The sequence below is a fragment of the Condylura cristata genome, unplaced genomic scaffold (assembly GCF_000260355.1).
Source record: "Condylura cristata isolate star-nosed mole 26May11 unplaced genomic scaffold, ConCri1.0 scaffold00026, whole genome shotgun sequence".
Classification (NCBI taxonomy): domain Eukaryota; kingdom Metazoa; phylum Chordata; class Mammalia; order Eulipotyphla; family Talpidae; genus Condylura; species Condylura cristata.
The window spans coordinates 14578783-14606584 of record NW_004567127.1 but is presented as its reverse complement, the minus strand read 5'-3'; the positions used below and the strand labels follow the sequence as shown (position 1 = coordinate 14606584).

At 37.3% G+C, this 27802-nt stretch overlaps 2 protein-coding genes across 3 annotated transcripts in view; one reads left to right on the top strand and one right to left on the bottom strand.

Moving 5' to 3' along the window:
- The window catches only part of PALMD (palmdelphin), a 45414-nt gene extending 44752 nt beyond the window's left edge, over positions 1–662 (top strand). Inside the window, exons 8-9 of one of the 2 annotated variants that reach the window (XR_001145842.1) lie at positions 222–340; positions 435–662. Coding sequence is in view for 1 of the 2 variants with exons in the window: in XM_012730163.1 (XP_012585617.1) it covers positions 435–478 (44 nt within the window). In the remaining variant the exon portion in view is untranslated. The remainder of the gene's footprint in view (positions 1–221; positions 341–434) is intronic. The other variant, XM_012730163.1, reaches the window with a different exon arrangement.
- Positions 663–7873: 7211 nt separating this feature from the next.
- FRRS1 (ferric-chelate reductase 1) overlaps positions 7874–27802 on the bottom strand; it is a 32095-nt gene continuing 12166 nt past the window's right edge. Inside the window, exons 6-15 of the mRNA XM_012730058.1 lie at positions 26960–27058; positions 25504–25651; positions 17163–17276; positions 15947–16059; positions 13936–14022; positions 12468–12565; positions 12164–12222; positions 11020–11163; positions 8798–8859; positions 7874–8722 (exon numbers count right to left, since the gene is read on the bottom strand). Of these exons, the coding sequence (XP_012585512.1) occupies positions 8630–8722; positions 8798–8859; positions 11020–11163; positions 12164–12222; positions 12468–12565; positions 13936–14022; positions 15947–16059; positions 17163–17276; positions 25504–25651; positions 26960–27058 (1017 nt within the window). The 3' untranslated portion in view covers positions 7874–8629. The remainder of the gene's footprint in view (positions 8723–8797; positions 8860–11019; positions 11164–12163; positions 12223–12467; positions 12566–13935; positions 14023–15946; positions 16060–17162; positions 17277–25503; positions 25652–26959; positions 27059–27802) is intronic.

Below are 27802 nucleotides of genomic sequence, written 5' to 3'. Positions count from 1 at the left end.
TCATTCGATATCACGAGGTTTAATGGTTTGAAAGATAACCCAACATGAATTACAGTTTCAGTGTCTGTTTTTTTTTTTTTTTTAAATAGTGTGTAGCTCAGAAAGAGTCACCAAACAGTCATGACCTATAGGAACTATGGCTAAGAATGGAATTACGCAAGAATTCTATATTTAATCAAGTCATGCTGTGTTTGCTCTACTAATTTTTCTAATCTTTATAGAAATAGGTTCCTTCTAGTTCTGAACCTGCTTCTGTCCCAAGTTAACCATAGCTTATTATTTCTACTATCTTTTTGTGCTACTAAAACAATGCTCACATTGTTGGATAAAATCATCTGAGGTATGTTTCAAACTTTCCTGCATTCTATGAAATGGTCATTTAACGTGAAAATTAAGATCATTTTCATAACTATTTCTATTGTTTTTATTTGCAGCTTTAAGGATGAGAATGGCAAAGTTGGGGAAAAAAGTTATCTGAGAAACAGACCATCTATGTACCATCCTTTGGAGAAGAAACTAAAAAACTGTGCAAATTTCTTTTCTGGATATTTTGCTTCCTTTTTCTGACAGCCAAAAAAAAAATTAATTGTACCCACACTAAGTCATGTGAATAAACAGTAGTCAATATTTGTGAAAATTTCAAAAAAAAAAAAAAAACAGGGAAACAATATTACATTTTTCCATTACTGACATGATTCAGTGGGGATGGGGAGGGGAGGGGCAGCCATTTTATTTTTATTGTATTGATACCAAAGAATTTCTAATAAGAGCTGGTTAAATTTAAGAATAAAGTTATTTAAAACAGCCTACCTGTAGTCAATTATCTAGCATTGTAATTTTGCTCTACAAAGACTGAAAGATCATAGGAAGCCATGGAAATATTCACCTTCAACTCTGATGAGAAAACATTAAACATATCAACTCAAAACAACTAGACTTTAGGACCAACCAAGGAACCAATTCAATTGCTCTCATAAAGACTTCAAACCTTTGCATATATCCAAAATTGCAGGCAACTGTTGTGGGATTTGGAGACTGGATTTGGATTATCTTCAAAGCACATGACTTTATAGGTGATTACGGGCATGTTCCTTCTTGAAATATTACCCAATCTTTCACTCAGTTCAATGTGAACCCCATGGTGCAGTAACTGAATATGACCTAAGGTGTTGGATGGAAGGGTACCCACATTCTCAAAAAAACACAAATCTGGTCTGATGTTTGGACAAAATCTTGCAAAAAGCTAGAATTCTAACATTCAAAGTAAGAAGATCAGAATGTCTCTTAAAATAAACAATAAAACTATTTTGGATGTGTACAACATGCCATTCCTAAGTATTCTGGCCAGGATAATAGATTGGAAGAATATTCCCATGTCAACAAATCCTAACCTACTGTACCTATTGTACTGACCTCTGTTCAACACCCTCGAGGGCCACACCCACATGTTCCCCTGGATCACATTAGTGCATATTACCTAGGTCCTGCAAAGTCTTTCTTTTGTCACATGGTCTGTTTCCGCCCCATGCAAAAATTTGAATTTCCCTGGTGGGACTGTGGTAGGACCTTATCTTAGCAACTGGTGTGAGGGTAATGAGAGGTAAAAGCAGCAGATGCTGTTAGAACAAGGATTAACCTGTGAAGCTTCAGCCTCACAGGAGCTGTTTACAAAGGGCGGTTGTTCTCTAGCAAAAGCTCCTTTGCTGGCCTGGAATATTCTGGGAAATAGAGGTTCACATTTCAGAGAGGCACCTTCACACAAACAGCCCATTCCTATTCCTTCCCTTACAAGGAACTGACTGTAGCATAAGTAACTTGCCAAACCTGCACAGCTTTGTAGTTCTTTTTTTGTGATTAAAGCATTGGTATTGGTTCTGAGGGGTTGTTGAACACAAATGCTTACTAGAACACTGTGTGACACCTAATCAATAATCGGATGGATGGATATGATGGCAGAAGGAATAGAAAGGAAGCATCATAAGACTGACTCACAGGAGTTGGGGGTAGGAGGGATTAGCATATCCATTTACTCAGCAATTGAAACCAAGATCCTTAGGCTGCCAATGCCCAGATTACAAAGCACAAGATTAAAGCAGTTATCAGATGCTATAGGTGGTGGCTATCACAGACCCAAAAAGGTGAAAGGTAAAGATATGGAGATTGTACCCACTATGGGATCCCCTGTCCCTCTCAGCTTCTATTTAAAATCAGCAAACCTAGACTCACAAGGAGTGAGCCCCTCCCAAAGAGAAAAAGGCTGTATCAGTGCAGTCTCTGCCCTGGCACAGGACAGCAGTCCTCTGCCCACCCGTATGCAGGTGCTTCTTTCCACCCACTTTCTCCCTCCTCCCGGCAGCAGCTTCCTACCTGCCCTTGACCTGACCAGGCCAGGACTTCTATTCACTGACCTCCCTCAGCAGAGGCCACTCTCCTAAGGCGCCGGCCTGCAACCAAGCAGCCCTCTCTCGGCAGGCCTCTTTCCGGGCAGCTCTTCCTGCCCACTTGTGCCTTTGCAAGTGTCCTTTACTCCTCTGTCCTTTCCCTAATAAACCTACTCTTTAAAAATAACTACCATCTCTGTCTCATGGAAAAACTCGCCTGAGGACTCACCGCATGCCACTGAAAAGGGAGCTCTGGTGAAATCTTTCCCAGAGTGAACCCAAGGACTCCCTGCTCTCCAAACCCACTCATTCCAAAAACGACATCAGATAGTTGGATGGATGGATGGACAGATGGATGGATGCGGACAAGATGGAATCTGTGAAGGAGGCTGTGTAATGTCAGAGGAAACATGACCAGTATCTGACTGGCAGGTCAGCCAGCCCCTTGACAAAGAGCATGTCACAGAAATGGTTCTTCATGGCCACCAGGTGCTGGGGCCTAGGGCTGAGGTTGCTAGGAAAGTGGTTGCCAGGCAGGCAGAGTGGGGTCTCAGGACAAACCCTAAGTGATCAGTCAGGAGATAAAATGGCCATGTACACACCAAGCCAGGCTCCGGTGCTGGATGAATATCAAAGTGCTATTGTCCCTCCAGTGCCTCCTACTGGCATAGCCTAACACTGCAACAGCAGGCAAAGGAGAGATGTTTACAAGGTCAGGGTCAAAGTCAGGACAGGAGATTTAGACATGAAGCATAAAATGGACAACTGGCACAGTCCACATGTTTTAAATTCAGCTTTCTTATTTATTCTACATTTATCCTACATTTAAATGTTTAAGCAACCAAACTATGTCTCTATCTAGTAACATGTAGCTTCTTCTTTTACTCAGAAATCTCACTCTCTTCCCCAAAATGAAGACACACACTCTGAACAGTTCCCATAGTCACAGCTAGCTGTATTAAACATTATCTTTAAGAACATTTTTACAATGACAAGAAACTGACACAATGCAAAGCTCTAATGTACCCCCTGCCTGGATCTCCTATTAACATTGCACATAAATACAGTATAATTGTGGTAATTAGTGAACCAGTGTACATACATACCACTAACCAGAGTTCTCAAGTTTATTCAGATTACCTCAGTCTTTACCTTAGTTGTCCTGTTCCAGGATCCCATATAGGAAGCCTTCCTACTTTGTTGTAAAGTCTCCTTAGGTTCCTCCAGGCTGCAACTGCTCTTCAATTTCTTTGTTTTTGATAGCCTTAATAGTTTCAAAAATGATTGGTCATGTATTTTTATAGGGTGTCTTCTATTGCAAATGGTCTGATGTTTCCATCATTATTAGATTGGGGTTGTGAACTTGAAGGAAGATGACCACAGATGTAACGTGCCAATTTCACCACAACATACCAAGGGTACACACTTTCAACATGATTTATCAGTGCTGATGTTGAGCTTGATCACCTGGCTAATGTTTGTCAGGTCTCGTTGCTGTGAAATTATTCTTTGCTCCCTCCTTCCAACACAGCCCCATTTAAGGAGTTAAGTTCTCTTTTTAAAGGGAGACTATCAACACAAAAGATTTTAAATTCTGGGACTCCCTCATTGCATAAGAGGGTAAGTCTCAGTACTACAAAGTTATTAGCAGCCATGGCAGCAGTTCAGCCCCTGGCCAGGGAGGTGACCCACATAGTGCAGCAGACCTTTCCTGTCTTACCCTCTGCTCCTCTCAGCAGTGTATTTCGGTTATTCTGCCTGTTCTGCTCCCCACTCTGTCTTTGGTGAATCCTCTCACCACCCGTGCACCTCTGGCCTCTACCCCAGTTCTTATATGCATAAATAAATAAAATAATTTTGTTTTAATTTCAAATTCTTCTGCATATATTTCTCCATTTATTTATTGAATCATCAATTTAAATCTATGGATTCATGACTGTTTGCTTTCCTTTTGTGTAATGATCCAATACAATTTGTTGTAAAAATTACTCTTGGTTATTTTTTTTTTGTGTGTATATATACATATATACACACACAAATATATATATATATAAACCTTATATATCTTGCTTTAAATCTTTAGGCGTTACAACACACCTCTAACTTTCATACTGAGAACTTTGATCTCTTTATTTAGAAATTGGTATAATATAAAATTATACTAATCCTTGATAAACAAATTAAGCTGATATTGAGCTCATGACTTACAAAATCCCCAGGTCTTTCCGCCCAACAATATAATCTAAAAGCAGTAATAAGACAAATACTTGTTTTACTTAGCTGAAATTCACATGATAATAAAATAACCATTTCAAGGTAGACAACTCAGTGACATTCCTTACATGCACCATGTATAACCACCTCTATTTCCAAAACATTTCATAACTTCATAACTCCAAAATAAAACCTTATACCTATTAAACAACCACCCTTATCCCCCTCCAACCCTTCCACAAGATCCTGGTAAGATCTGGATTTACCTGTTCTGTATATTTCATGCAAATGAAATCATCAAATATATGAACTTTGCATCTGAATTCTTTCACTTCATGTAATATTTTGAAGGCTGCAGCATGTATCAATCCTTCATATCCATTACATGTAGGTACTATAATTTGTTCATTCATTTATAACTGTTGATGGGCATGTGGGCTATTTTCATTGTTTAGCTATTCTGAATAGTGCTACTAGGTACATCACATTTTTTCCACTGTGGTAAAATATACACACATAAAATTTACCTTTAAACTGCTTTTAACTGTTCAACTCAGTGGATTAAATATATTCACAGTATTGTGCAACCATCACCACTCTCCAGTTCCATCCTAGTTCATCATTCCACAGAGAAACTCTGAACCCAATAAAGTGACTCCCAATTCTCCCCTTTCCCATGGGGCTCTGGTAACCACCATTTCACTTTCTGTCTCTAGGAATGTAAGCAACCTAATAACCTCAATAAATAAAGTAGCTGTCCTTTTTATGTCTAGTACTTTACTTAGTATGTTTTCAAGGTTGTGAACATATAATTGTTTATAAAATGTATAATTTTATCTGTAAAAACTTTTAAATTTTTGCATGAATAAATGGCAATGGCATCATCAACAATATGTACCAGCAACTTTTGCTGCATCATTTAGTCTTTCCCAAAACGGCTCCATTAGAGGGAACTGACAGAAGAAAGGAAGGAGTCTCAGAAGATGCATGAGTTGCCCAGGTCATGCAACTTGTAAATTAATGAGCAAATATACATATGCAGGTGTTTCAACTCCACTTCCAAGTTCCAGGTGCTTTTTCACTTACAGATCCACTGCCTCCCAGCTTACTACCAACACATTTATGAAGGTGTCAAGGTCAAGAAGAGAGCCTGTTAGAGAGCCAGTCAGGAAAGGCTCCATGACTGAAGGCAGGGAGACATAATCAACCCACTTTTACAAGGTAGAGAGGGAAAGAAGGGCATCTCACACAGGCAGCCATCAGTGAGCTGGGTCCAGAGAGCCTGGTGGGGCTTGGCAAAGGCAGGGAAAGTATGTGCCCTAATCTGATTTGAAAACAGCTCAGAAGAATCCTTTTTTTCATTCCCACTGTAATGGATTATCTGAAACAAGGGCCTTTGTTCTTTTTTTTTCCTTGCTTCACCAAAGTATACAGATAACTAGGATTTCAGCCAAGAGTTCTATGCGCCCCTAGAGCTTCCTACTTGGCATCTGCGGCATCTGCCCTTTCTACTGCAACATGGACAGGCGCGGGATGTGGAAGGCATGAGTTTCACTTACCAACCCTTAGCGTCAAAGTCCTGATGCAACTAGGTAAATAAAAAAATAACGATTATTTTTTATTTTATAGAGGAATCCATCTTTTAAAAAAACCTACAATTTTGTTCGCTGTATTTAGCAATATTGCTGATGATAAAAAGGCACTGAATTTAATAATCACCTCTATTAAAAAATATATATTTGAAGCCACCCATATTGTTTATTACAGAAATAAGAAGAAAAATATAAGAAAATAAATAATAGGCATTTTCAGTTTGTGGGTCTCAATCATCTATGAGCAGAAGATCATAATCTGGTATTACTAAAAATATTTGGTTTATTAAGATTAAATTACAAAGACTTGACAATTTTTCATCTATCAACTGATGATAAATTAAAATAGTTCAAACAGATGATTCAATTAAAAAATTAAAATAGCTTCCCCATGGCACTGGAAATCTACCAAGTCCACATATGTGAAAATCGAACACTCCAAAGCTCATCTTGTACATAATTATTTTTATCAGATATAGGATATATTTTACTAAGAGAAACATTCATCTTTAAGCCCATTATAATTGAAAACTGGAAGAAAATATTTTAGAATATTTTTAATTTACTATACTAAAAAGTTCAGTATAGGCCAGAGCTGCAGGGGTGGTAACAGGACGCACCAGAGACAGAGTGGGGACAGAACAGGCCAAATGATGAAGTGCACTGCTGTGGGGAGCAGCAGGCCGGCCAGGAGAGGTCTGCTGTGCCGGGAGGATCACCTCCGGGGCAGGCAGGGATCGAACTCATGCAGAAATGGCTTTAGTTGCTTGGTGCTGTGCTTTAACCTCCCACCAGGGAGGGCCCACTAAAAAGTTTTTTAAACAAAAACATTCAAAAGGAATTTTTAGGCTACAAGTAAGCTGCAATTATAGAATATTAACACAGGAAGTATACATCTAAAACCTAAGCTACTAAGACAAACACCTAAGGAACAAAAACAAAATTTCCATATTATTTACCCAGTAAAAGATGTAGGACATACAGCTGGACCTTTTTCTTACAACAGATATGTATTGGGTTCTTAGGCAATGCAGAAATTAGAACAGAATCAGAAAGAGCACCTAAATAAATGCCTCCTAAATATGTTTATTTTTAAATTGTTCATTTTTGCTTGTTTCTTTTGCCTCAGATCACTACACTAATTCCTCACTACATTAATTTATTATGAGGTCAGAGAAATGTAAAGGGAAATGTAAAACATTTGTTATATAGACAATCATGTTTAGAAAACAAATAGAAATGAAACCGGAAAATAACAATACTGGTCCCTAATCCCTAATTTCAATTTTTTACCAATAAACCTGACACCACCATCAACACACACACACACACACACACACACACACACACACACAAATTGTTCAAATAAAGATTAAGAATTGGTGCAAGGAAAGGAAATGCCATCCCATGACATTATCTAAATCCTAAAATTCATCACAGCGAAGGCAAACAGGAATTAGGCTTTCCTTTGGTGTTACAGCGCCACCCACTGGCTAAGAGTCCTTATAGCAAATATGAGGCCCCGGTGTAAGATAAATTCTTGGAATAGAAAAAAAAACCAATTAACCTAATACATTATAGTATCAGAACATCGAACAAATAAATACACCCATTTTATTTCACAAAGAAGATCAGTAACTGTTAGGCAGGTTCACAAGATAAAATTTTATTAATTATGAAATGCAAGTCTACAATACCCAGACTAGAATTTAACTCTTAAAATGAGAACAACCAACATTTAAAATGCCATTTCAACACTGCAGCTGAGTATATAAAAAATAGTCCTTAAGCCAAAGATGCATCCTTGCATTTCATTGCTAAGAAAGAAATGACAATTTCATATTTTTAAATATTAATGAGACCTATAATAGATTCAGCCCTACTGCTACCTTTACCAGAAAAGTAACAAAATACATATAGCAAAAGACTTGCAAAAAATAACTGGGCTGAACAACACAGTTTTTCTATAAGTCCTAAGAAAAACCATTCAGATAAACTAGTAAAAATAAATTTTTCTTTAAATTTTAGCACCTTTATAGTTCAAAGAACATTTATCTTAATACAATCTCCTTTTTGTCCTAATGCCATTTTTGTTGTTTTCCAAATAGTAATGTTTATTTTATTAAATGCTAGCATTCTTAAAATCTCACTCAGCAAAGAAAATATTTAAGGGTCAATTCCCCTTAATTACAGCTTTTACTATAAGGCAAGATTATACATAAAGGTTTGCTATCAGCTTATGGTCCACAGGACCCTGTTGAATGTTGATTTCTAACGATCAGACTTCAGAATTCCTCTATTGACAGGATCAGGTTTTCCAAATTAGAATTCACAAATCTGCTCCAGCAGTCAGTTGCACAAGCTTCAAGTTTTGTTTGTTTGTTTGTTTGTTTGTTTGTTTGCTTATCACCTGGTCTGCAAAAAGTCAAGGTCTCTGCTTGTTCATAGTTGGCTGATTGCAGATAAGAATATGATGAGAAAAGTCACATTCCCACAGACATAAATTGCTAACACTGCCTTTTTAAAAGCATGACCCTGAAAGAAAAAAAAATGAGTTATGAAAGAAACTATTATCATTACAGTATCAATAAATAAGAAAGGAAAACTTACTTCTGCTTCAGCTACAGAAAATGACTGAAGAATCTGAATTCTGGTGTCATCCAATATTTCAACTGTCAAGAACAACAAAAGTATAGACCAGTGGGTATGCAGGCAATCCAACTTTAACATTGTTGTTCATTTTTGTGTAATGTTTGACTTCTCTGCTCAGTTACAATGCCCGTAAAATTCCCAGCACATGACCCGTAAATGGTCCTGCACAATCTCTTGTGTGCTTTCCTTCCATTTTGACCCCCTCTCCTTTTCCCTACCCGTTTCATATATCTGGGAATTAATGTTTACCTGCTAGCTTTGTCTATTTTTTTTTTTTTTTAAGATTTATTTGTTCATACAGAACTGGGGTACAGGCCAGAGGCTCAGGGGCAGTGAGAGGCTTCACCAGAGACAGAGTGGGGAGCAGAACAGGCAGATCGACGAAGTACACTGCTGAGGGGAGCAGCAGGCGGGTCAGGAGAGGTCTGCCACGCCATGTGGTCACCTCCGGGGCAGGTGGGAATCGAACTCATGCGGAAGCAGCTTTAGATTCTCAGTGCTATGCTTTAACCCGCTGCGCCATCAGGGAGGGCCAGCTTTGTCTATTTTTTTGGACCCTTTGTTTAGTTTCCCTGTATTCCTCCTGTAAGCAAGACCATCCAATATTTTTCTTTTTCCTCCTGACTTATTTCACTAAACATAATCTCTTCCAGCTCCATCCATTTCACTGTAAATGGCAGAGTTTATCTTTTTTGATTGTTAGTAGTATTCCACTGTGAATAAATACAACATACTCTTGATCCAGTTATGTTTGGGGACATTTAGGCTGTTTCCATATCTTAGCTATTGTAAATAGTGCTACAAAAACACAGGGGCACAAGTTTCCTTTCAAAGTAATGTTTGTGTCCTTTGGGTAAAGCCCTAGGAGTGGAATTGCTGGGTCAAATAGCAGCTCCATTTTGAGTAATATGAGCGTCTTTCACACAGATTTCCATCGTGGGTGGACCAGTTCAGGTCAACTAACTCTTTTCAAATAAAAGCCCTGGTTTATAGTGTTTTCTGGGTGCACATTCTCCCACTTCAAATTACCAGTGTTATAAACTTCCTGCATACTTACGACTCTCCCAAATTGAGATAAGATAAAGTGCACAAGACTCAAAATATACCCTCCTCTTCTAGCCAATAAACACCAATATCAAAGTTCTAACAATTCAAGTTTTAAGTGTATATGAATTTTAAGTATATATGAATTTTAAACAGAAACCCGTAATTTAGTGATTTTTGGAAGTCTGTTTATGTAACCTAACCAAGAACCAAAAATGATATAATACAAGGGAATATTATTCAGCCATTTGTGACTGCATGAATAGAACTGGAGAGGATTATACTAAGTGAAAGAAGCCAAAAAGAAAAAGACAAACACTGGGTAGTTTCATTCATATGTGGAATACAGGGAAATAAAACAAAGGAGCAGACAAAACTAAACCAAACAAGTCTTAGAAATCTGACTGCCATTGAGGCTACATGGGCTCCCTGGTGGTGCAAGGGTTAAAGTCTCATGTTATCAAGCAACAGCCAGTCCCAGCCAGGGAGCTGACCCACAGGACATAGCAGACCTTTCAGTCTCCCCCACTGCTCCCTTCAGCAGTGGATTTCAGTCAATCTACTTGTTCTGCTCAGTCCCTGCACTATGCCCCAATTCTTTTACGTATCAATAAATTTTCAAATATTTTTTTAAAAAAAGAATTGAGGCTACCAGTGGGGGACAGTGGGGGACCGTGGGGAAGGGGGGTGCAGTGGGGACTGTCCAATGCAACTTAATTGACAGTACACAGTAAGTTTATGAAGTAGGTAAAATTGATCCACAGCTCTGGCCTGTATTGACATTAAGCACCTCTTCCTCCATCGCTGGGTTCTTTCAGTTCCACACACTAACACCTGAAAGCTTTCAGTGTGTACAATTCCAAGTCAGACCAGAGTGCAAAGCAAAAATTACTGACAAAGGAAACTTCTTCCCTGAAATTTAAAATTTTTTCCCTTATATTATTCATAACTTCTAATATGAGTAAGACTAGCAAAGGCAGAAAAATTCCACAATTTCTACCACTGGCTAAGAAATCACAGCAGAAAATTTTAGTGATCTATGATATAACAGTTAACTATTAATATAAAGAAGCTAAATATATTCTAGTGTTTGTATGAAAGTATTCCTATATAATGGGACTTTTCAAAAAGGTTACCTTTTCGAGAAAGTCGGTAAGCATGTATCTCCAGAATGATTTCAGTTCCAACATGCCAGGCTACAAATCCGATCATTGCATAGGTTTTCCGTGGGTCAGAACGATTCAATCCTGACAAATCCATTCCCAGGAATATTGCTGCCACTGAATTTATATGTACACACATATTATATATGTATATTCTAATGTATTTACCAACAAGAAAGATAATTTTCTCTGTGTACACATGTGTGTATTATATTAAGTAAAACACACTAAAGTTTATTTTTTCTTGAGATGAGTGTTTTAACACTCATTGATTTAGTATGTTTTTTAAACTAAAAAGGTTAAAATAGAAAATGATAATTATTATCTACCAACTATTTTAAGAAACAATCTCCAAAATTTTAAAAAGTTTTAAGTCTACAATGTAGAAAAGGAAAAAAATACAGTAACTATTTCCCAGTCCATGAATTTCCAGACTATAAAAAATGTCAGCTTAGGTGGTTATCCTACAGTCATGTGTACACAGCAATGTTTCCATCAGGATGAATCACATCTGCAGTGGCAGAACAAACAGCCCCACTGAGTCACCACACAGCAGGGTATGTAGGAGGCACAGCAGCAAGGCTTGTGTAATTATACTGCACAACATTTGCACACAGCAAAATGCCAATTCTCAGAAAATGCAATTCTCAGAACGTATCACTGTTGTTAGGCAACACATGATAGTAAAGGCATTAAAATATATTGGAATCACATTGGACTTTTGAAAACTACCCTTTCCTGTAAGGCACCATCTCTGTGAAAAGGACATAGACAGAGCTGGGAGCCCCACAGCCTACCTTAGCTTAATGCACAAATAAGCCTCAACTTGATCTGCTTAAGTGTTTGCTGTCAGCATTGTGTACTCTACTGGCAAAGGCAAATACTAAAAATCTTTAAAAAGAGATTAAACGTCATTTTAAAAATCTTAAATTTAAAACTGAAATAATTAGTTACTTCTAGAAATTGCTTTCTGGATTTCAATGTTTAAGGCTGATTTCTCCTCAACAACCAATTACTATAATTACTAATGCATCTAAAAATCACTTAAGCCAAATTACAACAGGCAATTTAAACAACCAGCAATTATATGTGAATAAGTGGCATCACAATTACTTACCTGCTATTATTCTAGCAGCTGTTCCAATACTCCAGTGAGTCCAGTTAAACCATTGCCTTCTACCAAAGTAAAGAACTAGTTAGTATTCTTAAACATGAAAGAACTGCAATGAATTCCCAAGAGCGTAAATGCAGGCAATTCCCTAACTGCCTAATAATTACATATTCAAGATACATGTTTAAGCCTTTCAAAGTAAATATAACTGAATTTCATAAAATGCGAAATGATTCTACTTGATTTGAGATTAGTTTGTCAACTAATGATCCTCACAATAAGAACACTTATATATAAAAGCCAGAAGTACCTTGGGTGATGTAAAGGTGGTCTGAAAGCTGCCAGAAGAGGCTGAAGAACTGCTAACATCATCACTACACAACCAAGGTATGGGTGGTAACCTGCACACTGAAAGAAATCACATCATTTTTATGCTGTCAATCTCCTCCATCGATTTGAACCCTCAAATTTAAAATAACAAGCACAATGCACGCTTAGCATTTTTCTGTAGCTTCACACATTTGAAGATGATGATGCTGGGTGGATTCACTGAGTGGCTACTGAGTCACACACTTCACACAAACTATCACTAATGCACATGACAATGCTTCACAGTGAAGGCGATCAATATCCCACTTCTACAAACAGAGCGACTCAGGCTCACAGACATTGAGCAGTATGTCCAGCTCCACTCAGTGTGCAAAGGCTGTGGTGGACTCCATCCACAGCACGCTGCCGCCTCCCCATATCCTGCAGGATGTCAAACAACTGCCAGCGCTGCACAGCCACTAGCAGCCGCCCAAGAGGTCCACATGCACATGTTAAGAGCAGTCACCCCAAAGTATTGTAATTATTGTTCGAGCTTCTGTGTTTTCCGTAAGTTGTGGGTTCTTTATGAATCCTATAACTCCAATGCTAACAGAGTCTCAGATTCGCAGTAAATATTTGCTAATTGAATTGAATAGCTTGCATCGTCAATCTAGTAAAATCTTACCACCTCAATTCAGAATAAAGGTCTCCATTTACAATACACATTCCAACAGCACTGTAATACCTGATGGATTTGACAGGAGATGTGCTGGAGAGCAGAAGTGGGGGCAATGCCAAGGCTTGGCTAAGAAAGGAACTACCAACAACATGAGGATGGCAGCCGGTGGAGCAGGACTGGGACAAGAGACCAGGAATTCCATTTTGGACATGTTAGATTTAAGATGTTTTAAACATGCAAGCTGAGCTCCAAGTAGAGAGATGTGTGAGTCTCAAATCAGAGAAGAAGTCTAAGCTGGAGATAAACACATGAGGCTAGACCTGTGTCTTCATTTGCGACATGGGATCATTAACAATATGTACTTTATTTGAGGTTTAAATGTCATAACACATGAATAGCACTAAGTACACCCAGTTACATTCCATAATAAGAATGCAACTAATATTAGCTTAGTGGTCATCATAGTATTAGAGAAAAAGTGTTCATGTTCCTTGCAGATCACACACTGAAATTTCACCACTGTATTTGGGGGGAAAAAAACTCACTAAAGTTATATAGTGCACCATGGCATATGATGTAGTCTAAAAATAAGTTTCATTATTAGTAATCTACAATGACACCCTCAACTCGTCTATGGCCCCAGTCATGTGAAACAGTCAGCAGATGACTCAAAAAAGAAAAAAAAATGCCTGCAGAAGTATCTTTACCCATCCCTTAGGAATGAAAACAGCAGTCACCTTTGACATCAAGTTGGATTTACGTAAGACCATACAACTTAAGATACACTTACCCAACTCCAGCCTCCTCTGTAAATGAAAGGCAGAACAAAAGCAATGCAGGTGAGGGCAGAAGTTGTGAGCATGAGCACTCGATGCACCTGCCAAGAATGAGGAAAGACTTCACTACACAAGAGAAGGGAGTAATGTTGCCACAGGGTGAGACTCACTGAGGGCAAGCACCCAAAGACACCTAATCACAGTTTGAGGTCAGCTTAACATATCTTAATATAGCACTGAACTTTCAAGAAAACCCAAAGTGGGCAGGCTCCTCATTCTCAGACATTTGCCAAGACATCTGCTGCAGAGTCGCAGATATTTCACTGACGAGAACCTCACTTACCAAGTCCCTCACTTCTTTCCAAAGATATCTATTAAGTTCCACCACCAAGCACAGCGCTATACCAGATATACAAGACAGCAAAGGAAACAGACAATTCTGTCGACTGAGGAGCTTGGGGTATAACTGAGTGATAAGGGAAACATATATTCAATGTCTGTCCAAATATTTATTGAGAGTGAAAATGGGAACTGCTAGTTAGTCACATCAGGGTAACTGGTGAAAAAAAAAAAAAAACTTATCCCAGGAAAAGTAGGTCATATTGTCATACATCTATGTAGCACCTTTCACATATTTTGCCACACACACACACACACACACACACACACACACACACACTTCCCATAGTTTGCAGACAATGAAATATGTGAGTAAATGCTAAATTCTGTAAAAAAGAAAATATAGAGTTTTACAATAGGGAATATTCATTTGAGGAGATGGATGGAGAACAAGCAATTAAACAGAGAAAAACAGGAGCAAAAAATGCAGGAGGGAGAACAAATGAAACAAACTGGTCCTGTAAGCTGATAATGAGAAATGAGGTAAGAAAGGGTAAATTTTAAGTTACCCATATGAAGTTTCAAAAATACCCTCTTACCAAGCTAAAATTGTTCCATTAAGCAGGTTTTTTCTATAAACAAGACATGTACATTCTATCTCAACACATCCTTCTTGAACTTCAAGATCAAGAAGCAAATCTCTAGACCATATGATGCATAAAGAATAAAGTTTATTTTGTTTACCTTTGAGGGATACTTACTGATTCTTACTTGTATTCCTAATAAGAGACTTTCTGCCCGCCCTCACCCTGCTGCCATCTCACAGGAAGGGGCAGGATGAAAAGGAACATTCCTAATCTCTCCTCCCACCCACACTGGACAGAGGTGGTTTTGATTGTTGAGCTAGAGTGTCCCAACACTCACTGCTCATCAACCAGAGGACAGCCCCTTGTTCTGAATGCAGTAAGTGGCCACTATTTCTTTCTTCTGCTGTCCTGCCTTCCTTGACCCATCTGTACTCAGTGAAGTAGATGATGCTCTTTAAGCCTCTCACCTACAACTACACCAGCAAGGCAGGGTCATTTGAGATCCAAAGTTAGATTAAAAAAGAGATGAGGCCCTCCCTGGTGGCGCAGCGGGTTAAAGCACTGCACTGAGAAGCTAAAGCCACTTCCGCATGAGTTCGATCCCCGCCTGCCCCGGAGGTGACCACATGGCGCGGCAGACCTCTCCTGGCCCGCCTGCTGCGCCCCTCAGCAGTGTACTTCGTCGATCTGCCTGTTCTGCTCCCCACTCTGTCTCTGGTGAATCCTCTCACCCTCCACATATCTGGCCTGTACCCCAGTTCTATATGCATAAATAAATAAATCTTTAAAAAAAAAAAGGATTTATAAAAAAAAAAGAGATGAGACTCAAATGGCTCTGGTATATTTTCCAATCCAATATGACCCTTCATAAAGCTGTCTCTACTTAGACCACTGTCCAACCTCTTGTATCTATTCTCAACTGGTTATGAAACCAAAAGGCAAACTAAATAAATAAATAAAGTGTTAGGTTTCCAAAACTACATTCAATAGCCATACACACACACATGCACACACACAAAGACTATATATACTTCATATATTTTCATATTGCAATGTTCAAACAGTATGGAAACTGCATTTAACCTTTTCTCCTACCTACCTGAAACCAAACTGCTTTACCAAAGAAAATCTTTGACCAAACAGGTTTGAAGAAGCGGGCAGTCAGCACACCTATGCTAGCGGTTGTCACCCATGCCACAAACATTAAGGCACCTACAGGTGAGAAAATACAACAGTTGATATCACAAACTCATTAAGCTGTTTCTTATATGACCAAGTCAAAAATCTCAGAAAACGGGAACAATAGCAAAATAAGCAGACTGATATAAGCAGACCCTACAAGGACCCCATATATCAGAGCTTTTACCACCACCTTTACTACATTTAATAGTTAACACTTCCACAGACCCTCCATCACCTACCTGATGCTGTCTCTGGGTGCTTTCCATATACTAATCTAACTTATCTTTACTATTATTTTATGAAGTAGCTACAATTATTATTCCCATTCTGCTAGGTAGGAAAACTAAAGCAAAAATAACTTGCCCAAGGTTACAAAGATGGAACTAACCCTGTATGGCTTGAACAACTATGCCTAATAAAACCTGTCTGCAGTTATCTCAAAATCTCATGTATCACTCGAAAATACAACAAAAAACAAAGAGGTACATTATGTTTGAATCCAATTATTGTCAGATTAGAAATACTAGTAGGAGCAAATTACCGAAATTACCAAACTAACTAAGAAGACATTTATTGAAACTAAAATGGGTAACTCTAGAGAATATAAAATATGGCAAATAATGACAGTTCAGAAAAATTACTAATTTCTACAACGGCATGGCATAGTATAAAATACATTAGGCCTCTACTTTTAAGTCTCATCTTTTCAACACCAATCAGAGCTACTTTTCAGTTGGAATCAACTTTCTCCTGTACACACAGAACACACAAGAGCCTTGTCCTGAGGCTACTGCTCTCCCACTTGGTTCCCCCATCAAGTAAATGCATGATACCTAAGTATAACACAAAGTAATTTGTATACCTTCAAATACTTGCACACTGATAAGTTCTTCAGCAACAAACTATCTTTGAACTCAAACTACTGTCTCAATTATTAACCATAAACTGCTCTTTTATTGAGCATTTACTTTAGAAATGGCATAATTAAGATCTCACAAAAGTTAAGCTAAAAAACCCAAAGATATTTAACTCTGGCTGCAGTTAGAAACAACTAGGGCACTTTTTAGAAATTACTCAGTCATCAAGAGGTTTATTCCAGAAAGAAGTGATAATACTAAGACAGGTAAACTTACCATGAGCCTTTAGAAGAAACATAGAACGGGATCCTCCTATGTTCTTTGGATGGTCTGTCACATCATATTTTTCATATGTAATCAAAGGTTGCTGAGAATGCTTATAAATCTTACCTAAGGTTAGCAAAAAAATAATAATTATTATAATAAGATCAATAATAATTACTTCCTCAGGTGAAAATAGAAAAGTAGAATAAAATTTCTAAAGTTAATAAAAAGTAAACATCAATAGAGATGTTATTCATATACAAAAGTAATGAATATATATGCAAGAATATACAACCTATTGAAAAAAACTAAAGAACTTAAGCCTATGAAATGATGAATCAAACTAAGGACTAATAATGGAGAGTTTTGATAAAAGAACTGGTGGCATAAAAAAATCAGTTAAATAATGTTAGTATCATCACAAATCATTGAAAATGTCAAATACAATTGTTGAAAAAGAATGTTTTTAAAAATCTGGAACCTAAATTAAACTAAAAGAAAATAAGCTTTGAATAAGCGTGTGGATGGAGGACAAAGAAAGATATTTTAAGTTATATTATTTGACATTTAATCAGTTTGCACTGGGTTTCACTAACAAACTAAACCCCGACAATAGTGAAGTAAATAAGTTGAGATTATGTTATCTTGTGATTATTATTTTTAATTATGTATAAAAGCAAACATGTGAATGAACAGAATTATCCCAACTACTTTGTGTAAGTATGGATGTGTATGTGTTTGTTCTAGGTGTCTATCCTACAGAAATATTCTTCTTTTGGCCAAAAATATATATGCAAAATATTCATAGGCCAAAGAAAGCTAAGTAAGCTTAATATCCATCATTAGGAGAATGAATAATTACACTTTGAAAGATACCTTACTTTTAAAGTACTATTGATATATGTGTCAAAAAATAAAAAGAATTTTAAATTTTGATATAAAACATGCATATGACTATTCATCTCCAAAATATTAAGTATTAGACCAAAGCTACATTTCAATAGTTTTCAAACAGAAATAATAATATAGGATAAAGGTTATGTTGTCTAATCAAGATGTTACTAAGTTAAAATCTAACAACAACAAGCTACAGAAATAAACTGTCCACCTGGATATTTATAGAGCTACTCTTTAAAATAATCCTTGTGTTAAATATGGAATCAAAACTAAAATCACAAGTCTTTTAAAGAAGTGACAATGTGATAAATGTGATGCAATCAAGGTACTATTCAAAAGAGATTTTTATTTATTGTATTTTTTTAGGTTTTATCATCTTAAAAGTATTTCCTTAAAAAAAAAAAGTACTCAAGTCATCATTTAATTCAAAATATGTCTAAACCAACAAAACATAAACTAGGAAACCAAGATAGATGGTTGACTGAAAATAAAGGTGAAAGTTAACAAACTAGTAACTCAAAAATATAGAAAAAGTAAGCCTATAAGAAGCCAACACATCAACTGTATTTTGGCGAAACCTGACGACAGCATAAAAGAAATATCAAAACAATATTATAAATGTAAAAGGTTACATAGTTGCTGATTTAAATGAAAGTCTTTTAAAGTATATGGCAATGTTATATAGAACTTTCAATCAGCCAAAAATATTTCAAAATCTAAATGAAATGGGTAAACTTCTAGAAGAACTAGAATCATGAAAACTAGCCAAAGAAGTGGTAACTCTCAAGAGTAAGAACAACAGAAGAATTTTTCATAAACCCAGTCACTGTTGAGGTGAAAAAAATCAACATTTTAGTAAATCAACTGTGCATGAAAAGAATAATAAACCATAACCAAGCAAAAAGCTAAATTAATTAACCCAGACCTATTCAACACTGGCTACAGTTAGAAACAATGAGGGCAAGGTTTCTCCCAAATTTCTCTCAGAAATCTATAATAGTAATGTGAAGACAACATCTTAATAGCTTCCTGGAAGAAGTCAGATGAAATTCAGGGCCTCCTTGGTGGGATAGGTGTTAAGTCATAGTGCTATCACTGCTGTGGCCTAAGTTCCATCCCGGCCAGGAAGCTGACCCATATAGCGCATCAGACCTCTCCTGTCTCTCCCCCACTGCTCCCCTCAGCAGTGTCTTTCAGTAGATCTGCCTGTTCTGCTCCCCACTCTGTCTCTGGTGAATCTTCTTACCTCCACCTCTGGTCTACACCCCAGTTCTTGTATGCATCAACGAAAATAAATCTTTTTTTTTTTTAAAAAAAGAAGTTAGATGAAATTCAGCACAAGTTCATGACATCAACTCTTAGTAAAATTAGAAATGGCACACTTTCTAAACACGATAAAAACATTCACCAGAAAAAAAACAAACAAACATGACTCTTAACAGTGAGATCAGGTGCATTACCATCAAAACCAGGATCAAGACACATTCTTGCCTTATCACCACTGGTATTCCACTTGTGCTAGCAAGCCAGAGTATGCAATGTGACAAAAAGGCAAGTGAAGACTATTAACTCAGTTTATCTAAAAACTCCAAGACAATCCACTGGAAACAGAGTGGCATAATTCAAGATATGGCCAAAACTCACTAACGTGTGTATATATCAGCAAATTCAGAAAATGTAAAAAGAAATCCATAGTAGTTTAAAAAAATCTACAAAATACCTAGGGACAAATAACAAAAAAATACATAAAGTCATCTATGAATAAAACTACATAATTTCCCCAGAAGACATAGATATGCAGGATTTGAATAAATGGAATATCCCAATATATGCCTGGAAGACTTATTATTACAAAGCTGTCAATTTTTCCCCAAATGAATCTAAAATTTCATTGCAGTTCCAATCACAACCTAATCTAATAGGATTTTTAGTGAAACTTGACAAATTAATTGTAAAGTTTATCTAAAAACACATACACAACAAAGAGGGGAAAGAAATCCTGGGGAAAAGGAGGGGAAAGGAGGAATCATGTCCTATCAAAATTCACCACCTTTATAAAGTTATAGTAAGTTCAACTACTGCAGAAATAGACATATAAATCAAAGGAATTTTAAGCTAGAAAAACTTTGAGTTTTAGTATATGATAAATAAGCTTTTGAAGCAGTGGAGATAAAATGGACTATCCAAAAAAAAAAAAGGTATAGATCATTCATTCATTGGCAAATACCATTAAAGCACAGCTTACAATAACAGGGAAAATCAGAAATAAAGCAGAAAACAAGAATTTTATGTGATGAATATCTAGAAAAAAGAGCGTCAAGAAGAAATAGGTAGTCACTATCAAAAGCTACAGAAATGTCATTGAAAATCTCCATGAAAACAATGAACAATCTAAAAATACTGCCAGAGTAGAGTGATAGTGATGAAAACCAGACCACATTCCCAACAACCTGAGTGATAAGTTGGCAAAGTGTTTTTAAATGTTGATTCACTGCAGAGTCATGGAATAGGCATGAACTTAACCTTTATTAAAGAAGTCCATTATAATTTTGGAGTTCCACTGGATAGCTGCATTATAATTTTGCTCTATGGGAGGCTGAATTCATGACTACTACAGATTCTATAGTATCAGAATTGTAAAGAAACAGTTCACAATACTTCTGGGTCTCCATACAGCAATTATTTAAATTTGAGATTTCCTAATAGTGAATTACTATTACTGCGCCCAAAGTCCAACTTTTAGCTCAATCACTCAGCATTTCACATGACTGCTTATCTCATGATAAGGCGATGTCAGCATTCTGAGAGGGAAAACAGCAATTAGAAAAAGGTTTTACTGAAATTCAGAATATTATACATTAATATGGGTGACAGAGATTATATGATTGTTTGAAAAATAGTTTCAAGTTTTAAGACGAGTATAATTTATAAGTGGTCCAAATACATATGATAACAGAAGAGACTATGATTTATGTGATAATTATATTTTGGTCCTTAATTGAAGTCCCTGGATCAGTAATATTTAGGATTGGTCTTTTTGTTACTGAGGTTTTATTTTGTTTTGCTGAGGTTTTATTTTGTTGCTTTGCATTCCACCACATTAAAAAATGAATATATAAAAATACATTTTCATATATTCATAATTTGGAAGACATGTATATTTATAAGTATTACATGTATATATGTGCATTTCTATTATAAACACATTCATGTAATATAGTTTCAATAACTGAAATCACATAGTACCTTCTAGTGTTATTCCACATACTACCTGAACTACCTTATAATATGTCCACCTGAATTGGGTGACCCTTAGTTATCAAACCACAGTACACAGTATACAGAACAATAACCTGGGATGATTGTTAAGGATTCAGGTTCCAAGCACCAACAACGGCAATTCAGACGGTATGGGATGAGTTCAGGAATCTGCATTTTTAACAGTGGTTCCTGGTGGTTCTGAAGGGGTTATTTGAGTCCCACATCCTAAGAGACGCCACAAAAGAAGAAAAAGGTTCTCCCCACCATGCCATCAGCACAGCAGTACCAGCAGAAGACAGACAAATCAGTGCTCTATTTTGTGCCTGAACTGTCCATGAACTAGCTTTGTCTGGGGAAATGCTAAAATTATCACTGAAAAAATTGTTCCTCTCAGAAAATACACCTGATTTCCAAGATGCTGACCTAAGAAGAATGCACTGCCAGAAAACCACACACCTAATCTATTGTAAACCAGAATTCATCCATTCAAATGAAATTGATTTTCTTTTAAAGCAATTTTTTTAACATTTTAAAATGTAAATACAGACTGTTAAATCTCCGTTTGTTCATTAATCATGTATTAGCACCTATAAGATGCCAGCACCAAAGAAGTAGTTTGGTGTGATGGAAAGGACACAGTTGTAATAATTGAGCCAAGCCTGGTTTTAATTTCTAACTCTACCACTATTTGTTTGATTTTGAACAAGTTGCTTAACCTTCCAGTTCCAGTTTCCTTATCTCTAAAATGCACAATATAATTTCTATTTCCAAAGCCTCTTTGAGAAATAATTATATACATATACATAAAATGTACAGTAAGAGATAGCTGCAACGACAACATACTGTGCTGGTAAGTGATACATATCTAAAACAAATAATTGACCTTTTCCTCATTAAAAATTTTTTTCTATATTTTTCATGTTCAAAAAGCACTGACCACTACAGTTCTAAAGTCAGAGGGCTTGGGTTCAAATTCCAGATCTGCTAATAATTTATCTGGGCAAATGACTTAATCTGTCTAGCCCTTTAGTTTCTTCCAGATAAAATAGTACTAGTACATATCTAGTGTAGTTTTAATGAGATAAAAAAATGAAGATTAACTATAGTGCTGAGCCAGTGTCTGACACTCATTAAGCACTGAATTATCTTTACTCATTAAAATCAAGACATAATTTTCAAGCTGTATTTACATTTACTACTGCAAATAAGAATACATGATTAAGAATCTAACGTAAAACATGATGACTGTAGTTAACAACATGATATTACGTCATTGAAATTCAGTTGCTAACACACATTCCAGATAAAAAGAACTACACTGAAATTTGGGAGAACAAAACCAAAATCTTCTAAGAGAGTAGAACTTTCTTGTTCTCACCAAAAATAAATAGATGGATGGTGATGGATGAATTAAGATGGTAGGAATTCTTTTATAGCGTATACCTTTATCAAATCATCATATTGCCCACTTCAAATATCTTACAATTTTGTCAACTATATGTCAATAACACTGAGAAAAGTAGTATCATTATGTTAATGTTGAAAAAAAGAGAGAATGCAGGATTTGACTAAGATAACTACACATATCACCTACAAATAAATCTGCAAATGTTCCTAACTTTTGTCCAAGGCTGACTAGATATTTTATTCTGCATCAATACCTTTCGGTCTCTAATTCAAATATCACATAAAATCTAAACTACATGACTGAATAGTCAAGGCTTTTCATAATTTTGCCTACACGTATGCCCTTCCCCAGTCTTTCATCCCCCCACGCCCTCATCCTCCATTATATACACCCAATCTCTCTCACCATTTGCAAAGTAAGCAATATTTCCAAAGTCTGGGGGCAGTATTATCCCCAGAGAGATTAGTTAACATACTACCTTGGCATTTTCTGCAGTTCTTCAAAACACCACTAGCCAAGATCGTAAAACAAAATGCATGTGTTACAACGCCCAGCTGAGTAGTTTTCCTAAATATAAACTAGTCATTCAAATTCATAAAACTACCTTGGGCTGCACTTGGCATCAGACTCACCTAAAGACAGGTGGGACAGGAAATAGGACACCTGTGGGCTCGTAAGGCCTCCTTCTTTAGTGGAAGGGCACATAGCACTTCTATTCTTCTGCTCTCCAAGAGCTGTTCTCTTTCCCCTCTCTTTAACCCTGGAGAAAGCGTAGGCTCAAGGGGAAGAGAATTATATAGGACGGTGTCCCACAAGACTCACAATTTCTGCAGCAACTCCAGAGGTACTGATTGAGGACAGTTATAAGGGGCCTGCCAATGTCACTACCCTCAGAGGCCCAAAGATACAGTTCTTCCTGATCAGTATGAAGTTTATGACCACCAAACACTTTCGTTGTTTTGTTTATATATTTATGAAATGAAGCTATAAGGAAATCAAAATATAAATCTGTTTTTAAACCTATTTTGCCCACAGGGGGAAACTAAAAGTAAATATTCCCTGGTGTCTGATACAAATTTGCAAGTTAAAGAAAAGAATTAATTTAAAGAAGCAACAGATCGGCCCTCCCTGGTGGCGCAGCGGGTTAAAGCACAGCACTGAGAATTTAAAGCCGCTTCCGCATGAGTTCGATCCCCGCCTGCCCCGGAGGTGACCACATGGCGTGGCAGACCTCTCCTGACCCGCCCGCTGCTCCCCTCAGCAGTGTACTTTGTTGATCTGCCTGTTCTGTTTCCCACTCTGTCTCTGGTGAAGCCTCTCACCCTCCGCATCTCTGGCCTGTACCCCATGTATGAATAAATAAATAAATCTTTAAAAAAAAAAAAAAAAAAAAAGAAGCAACAGATCATTTCAAATCCCCACCAGAGCTAGAAAGATTCTAGCAACAGGAATAAAACCAAAGTAAATTCCATTTGAGCCTATGAGAAAAATCATCTTAAGAAAATACACCTGGAATTCATAGCCTGAGGATAGGTGTGAGAATACAGCCATACATTAAATATGTAGAATGAAATGTAACCACTGAAATGATCTAGTTCTACCTTTCCTTTTTACCTAACAAGAAACTGACTCATGCTGTTTCCCAACAGGAAAAAACTGAGGCATGCAAGGGCTTGCTCACCTCCCAAGACTAGCTGGTGGAAAGTGAAAAGTCACAGTTGGCCAATTCCCATTCCAGCACTTTTACTGTTAGTGCCACAGTCATTCTTGTTCTCTCTCCAGTATCTATTCATCTCTGTGATGCCAACAGTTCCTTCTTTTCCTTGGAAGAACTCACTCATCCTCATGCTCAACTGTGTGATGTGCGTTGAATTATCTCATGTCTACTGTAAACTATGAATACAAATGACTAATTTCATCAGCGAGTGCATTCTCCAAAGGGAAGCTTCAGGGCAGTGAGATTTAAAAAGGCAGAGGTGCGGCACCAGCTCTCCACTATGCACACAGCAGACCAGCATCAGAGAGGGCGCTACTGCTCCTGCAGATAATAGAGGGTGGAGGATTTGTGTTTCTGCAAGAAACTGAGACAGAGAAAAGGGCCTGGAAGCCTGAGAAAAGGTTCACTGGGCAAGAATGTTCCAGAGCACTGGGAGAGGTACCAGCCCCTCGCCCCACTGGGACTCCAAGGCAGCCTCCAAGCCATGATACACAGCTAAGCTAGCTACTGGCAGCTAGCTAGCTTAGAGTCCTGAAAGAAACTTGCCCCTCCTGGAACTAGATTCCAGGCCTCCCGTGGGGCACGCACGAGGCGACTGCAGCCTGTTGAGCACTGCCTCTGGGGAAGCGCACTGCTTCCTGGAGGAGTGGGTAACTGCACACGTGGGACAAACTTTGCACTAGACTTTTACACCAGTGAGAGACACAGTCATCCCAGTCCTTGCACAGGCACTGCTGGAGGAAATTCTGTGCCCCTCTAGACTGCATGGAGTAAGGGTATGAGGTCTACAGCTGCTACAAATATTTTGACATCCACCCAGTGGGAGAAATCAGTTTTCTTATTGTAAGTATGTTGCTTTATAATATAGTTGACACACTACCTTTATCTAATTTCCAGAAAAATCAGTCTAGATGAACTAAAAGTTAAAGTGTCAGGCAAAATGGAAAAGGGTCACGATAACGATTTACCAACAATGTGTTTCTTCAAAGTGGCAATTACAATAGTTTGTCCAAAAAAAGAGGAGAAAGTGGAGGAGGTGAACTTAAGATAATTTTTATTAATATACTTACCATCGTTAGCGGCACCATCTGCTAGAAATATGTAGTAGCTTGTGTTTAGATCAAATCTATTCTTAACCCCAGGAAGGGTAATGTTTCTTCTGAAAGAACATTGCATAACACCATCCGCCAGCCTCCAAGACAAATCCTTAAGAATATCCTACAAACACATACAACGGTCTTCTCAGCAACTTCCAAATATTTGCTATAAATAAAGTATGATCAAAATCCTGACCAATTCATTTTCCTTTGTCTAAGATACTTTGTGCTTGCTTTGTCTGCATGTCATTGTTTTTCTACTTCCTCTTTGAAGGTGCATAAGAAACATTTTCTCCCAGTTTATTTGTATTTATCCACTTGGCAAAAAAAATATTTTTACTTTAAGTCAGAATCCCACAATTCCTCTGCCTGGTTAGAAACCTGGCAGATTTACTAACTCCACCTGGTCACTAACACACAATCAAAAACAATGAAGAAACAATTAGCAAGTAATGGTAGTAACCCAAATTCAACATACAAAGAGGGAGAAGTTCCAGCCCCACTGCAGAAGTCAGCCGTGAGAGCAGAAAACTCAATGTCTAAGTTGACAGCTCTACTGACTGGCATTTAGGCTGCTTCCATGACGTGGTTCTTATGAATAATAACGCTGTAGGCACCGGTACTGGAGCTTTTGTGGAGGCTCAGTAGAACAAAGATGGAGGTGTGAAGGTCTACCCCCAAATTATAAAGTCATATAAATGATAGGTAAATTAATAAAATTTTGAAGGGAAAAACATTACATAGTTACAAAATTTTTAGAAAGTGCTAGTTCAGCTCAGCACAGCTCATAAGCTTGTCAACTGCCAAGTGCAAAAAGATACTTTTCTACCTAACCTAGGTGATGTCACCTCGGTCACAGATGCCAACAGTGTGAGGGGGGCACTCATGACAACTACCCAAGACACACACTACCATATATGCGCCTCAGTTCGTAAGTTTTGGAAAAGGGATGATGATGCTTTGACCAAACAATAAAAGTTTTTTAAGATATAACAAAAAAACATTTAAGTGACACAAGCAAGGATTCATCTTTGCTCATAAGAAAATTCTGTCTTGAGATTTAGTGTAGAAAAGAGGAAATGTTGGTCAACGGGTACTAAGTTGCAGCTATGTAGGATGAGTTAAGTCCCCATATGTAAGTACATACACTCACACAGAGTAACCAATGAGATAACAGTTATGTTAATTCACTTGACTGCAGGCAATCATTTCACTGCACGTCGTATACCTTAAATATATATATCACTGTATTGTATATATAGGAACAAAATAAAAATAAATCACAGAAGTTTCTCCCAAATGTTGTAAGAGAAGAACTTACTGCCAGGCCGCTGCTTGGGCTGGCTGCTGCCTGCAGGCTAGGAGGCTCTGGCACAGTATAGCCCAAAGGTTGATTGCCCCCAGCCCCAATTCTTAGGTTTACTCCTACCTCAGAGTCCATCACAGGGTGACTTCGCCCCATCAAATGGGAAGGTTTTATGTGCACAATCTGATTGTCATGAATACACACATAAGCATCATCATCACCCTGAAAAATAATTGCAAATGAAAAGTTTAAAGAAATTTCAACATTATTTAAATCTCTAATAAAAGAAAATAAGATTTGATGCTTTTAAAATATTTACTAACTTAATATTAAATGACAGAATGAATTCTAGAGAACTGACTGTCCAATCTATTAATTTTGTCAGAAAAACTATAATTTCCATGTAAAATATATATTAAATAGTAAAATATTTATTAACCCAGCAGTAACTGAACACCACTGTTGAACTTTCAAATTTAGTCAACTAAACCTCCTTGTATTACACAGATTTTTTTCTCCCCAAATGGAAAAATATCCGTTAAGAACATGAGAATTCACACCTAAGTTCCACTAAATCCCTGAATTAGACAGAACCTCTTTTTCCCATTGGCCCCCCTCCACTCAAGTATTACAATATACTGTGAAAAAGTACTGTGCTGAATATGTGGGGAAAATAAAGATAACTAGATGATCCTTACACTCAAAGACAATGTTTTAATGAAGTAGATGAATGGTTATAATGTACATTAAATGTGATAAAATAGATTTAGATGGTGCAATGGAAAGACAAATTTTGTAGAGCCAACGGATTGACATGGTTTATCAGATAAGGTAATAATTAAAACTTTTGACAATAGGGCCCTCCCTGGTGGCGCAGCGGGTTAAAGCACAACACTAAGAAGCTAAAGCCGCTTCCGCATGAGTTCGATTCCCGCCTGCCCCGGAGGTGACCACATGGCGTGGCAG